Here is a 2,791-nt window from a genome sequence, read left to right on the forward strand (position 1 = left end):
TAATTTTAGAATCAATTTTGATGATAGTTAAGGATGAATTTATAATAACTTTTCAAGACTCTATCAAACTAAAACTAAAAGAAACCGAAACAAATTTAACATTCTTGAAAAAAAAGAAAAAGAAAAAAGTAATTAAACCGCAACTATTGAAAATGATGATGGGTTTATATCCTGACTTTCAATTAGAATACATCTTGGTTACAAAGAAAAGTGCTTCATTGCTTATATTCTTTTGATTCAAAAGTTCTTCTAAGATTATATAGTCTCTTCCGTTTCAACTCAGATTTTTCCTTTTCTTTTAAGAGTTGAGTTTTTTAGTGTTGGTTAAAATAATAAAACATTCTCTTTGGTTTGGCTGAGAACAACAACGTAAGAATGTCGAATCAAAGTACGCAACAAGAATAAGGAGCAAGAGCCTCCGAGTGTTATAACAATCAAGACATAATCACAAATCTCTAACGAAAGATGAGACCAAGTTACTTTCACCGAACCGCCTATGCATCACTACGAATTCAATGAAAAATAACAAGGTGAAGCGAAACGTCTTTTCCAAACCAAACGAAATAATAATAATAACAATAGACTATAGCTACGACAAACTCTAAATCAAAGAGAGAGAATACTTTTCCTACATTAGGCGTTTCAAAGGACCAATAAGGCAGCGAAGAAACCAACTACGACAGATCCTACGGTAGAAAATCCATACGAGGCAGCGCCATTCTCAGAAGGTGCGGGAGCCTCGGACGGAGGAGCAGAGATCGACGATGGAGAGACGGAAGGGGAGGGAGAGGACGCAGACGATGGAGGAGGAGACGGCGGAGAGCTCACGGCGGAGTCCGGTGACGGAGAAACGGTGGGTGGAGACTTGGACGGAGAAAAGGCCGGTGGAGTAGCAGCGGCATTTGGAGACGACGCCGGAGATTGTGCAACGACGGAGAAGACTAGCATGGCGGCGACCATGAGAATGAGAGTGAAAGACGAAGCCATCAGAGGGGTAAGAGAAAATAGTGAATCGTAAACGACGGTGAAAGTGGTGCAACGCAGAGAATGATTGTCGTGGTTTTACGATAGTGTGTTTGAGAAGAATGAAGAGACGGAGTGAGAATTTATAGAATAAGAGGTTGGTGTGACGGGAGGATCCAAGGGTGGAGATTGCTCTGATGAATTGATATGATAGCGTGGGGGGTAATGATGAGTCGCGTCCACAGAAACGCAATTTTGGTTGAATCAGAAAAGTACACGTGGAAACTGATCTGAGCTCCGAGGAACACGTACCGTTGATGAAAGGGTGCCGGAATTGTAACGGTCAAGAAATAGGAAAGTGTGAAATTCGTGGGGATCCACAACACACAACTGTAAGGACCGGGGGAAGACTACGGTCTAGTCTTCCGTGGGCCATCATATTTTTAATTTTTTTTGGAAAACTTAATTATTTTTTAATTATATTTTTGCACATATAGTATGATCATGAAGGAAGCAAGTGTATAACTTTGATTTTCTATTAAAATTCTAATTATGTTAAATTTTGGATATTTAAAAATCGTAGAAAGAAAAAGAAATTAAAATAAGGGATTAAATATTAAAAAAATGTATTAAGAAGCACATGATGAATGAATGGGGAGGAATATTATTTTGTTTTTGTTGAGTTGATAGAAAAAGTGATTGGTGATTGAGGCGTGAATTACGAAGGAAATGGAATGGAGTTTGAAAGATACATTGTAGACAAGTTTCTCTTTTGGAGAGTTATGAGTATGATTTTGGAAAATCCAAAAAGAAGATAGAAATGAGAAGATTGAGGAAGATTTGACCCATCTTTCATGCTCTCCAATATGTTCATCAAAAGATCTTCTCCATCTCACCCCAGATTACTCTTTATTACAGAGTTCATTTTGTTCAAGTCTTCTCAGTTATTTATTTATTTATTATTATTATGAATAACGTTTCTTTTCATACAGAATACCATTTACCTCATATGATAATGGCTACAATATCATTAACAAATATTGTTATCAGTGATTTTCAAGCGACTTTTAATTTCAATAAATCATTATTAAGTGTCGCGTTAATAGTTAAAATTTAAAAGCAATATTTAATAAAATATTAACGCACAGATATGTGTCTTTAAAAAAACATTAACGATTCTTTGATATTTATCAATTAAGGGGTGATTTAAGTAAATAATCAATATTTTAGTGAGTATAAAAAAAAACTACACAAAAAAAAAAAACTCAGACTTTTTTAATATGTCCAACAAAGAGAGTTTTTTTTTTTTTTTTAAATACAAAATAACATTGATGTAATTGACTAAGCACGCTTTCCCTGTTTCAAATAAAATAAGAGAGTTACACGTTTGAACTATTAACAGATGTTTACTCAAAAGATTATTTAAAATTAAAACATTGAAATAAAGCATCATAGTATATTTTATTCATAATTAGATCATTTTTGAAAATAACATTAGCTACTTTTCACTTTAAATTTAGTTATACTTAGTCTATTATCATAGTATACTTTAAGCATCAAAATCAAATTTCTGATCTTTTCTAATAACTCAGTCAAGTCATATTATTAAGTTAGTTTCTTATTGTATTCATTATATATTGGCCAACATTTATATAAATACATTATTTCGTGATAAATAGAGTTCGAATATTTCAATTCCATATAAATGTTACTCAAGTCACGTATTATTATTTTTGATAACTACTTTTCGCATAATATCATATGATTAACACAAAAAAGAAAAAGTTTGTAGAAAAGTTTGACTAATTAAATAACTTAAACAAATTAT

General features: G+C 32.9%; 1 protein-coding gene across 1 annotated transcript; it reads right to left on the reverse strand.

The window, feature by feature from the left end:
- Positions 1–402: 402 nt before the first annotated feature.
- On the reverse strand, positions 403–1,430 carry LOC114188660 (uncharacterized). Its single transcript, XM_028077236.2, has one exon. It carries the CDS (start codon positions 985–987, stop codon positions 643–645), a length of 345 nt encoding a protein of 114 aa, XP_027933037.2. The 5' UTR covers positions 988–1,430; the 3' UTR covers positions 403–642.
- Positions 1,431–2,791: the final 1,361 nt, after the last annotated feature.

This window comes from Vigna unguiculata, chromosome 6, assembly GCF_037176805.1.
Source record: "Vigna unguiculata cultivar grain cowpea cultivar isolate G323 ecotype 2 chromosome 6, ASM3717680v1, whole genome shotgun sequence".
Classification (NCBI taxonomy): Eukaryota; Viridiplantae; Streptophyta; class Magnoliopsida; order Fabales; family Fabaceae; genus Vigna; species Vigna unguiculata.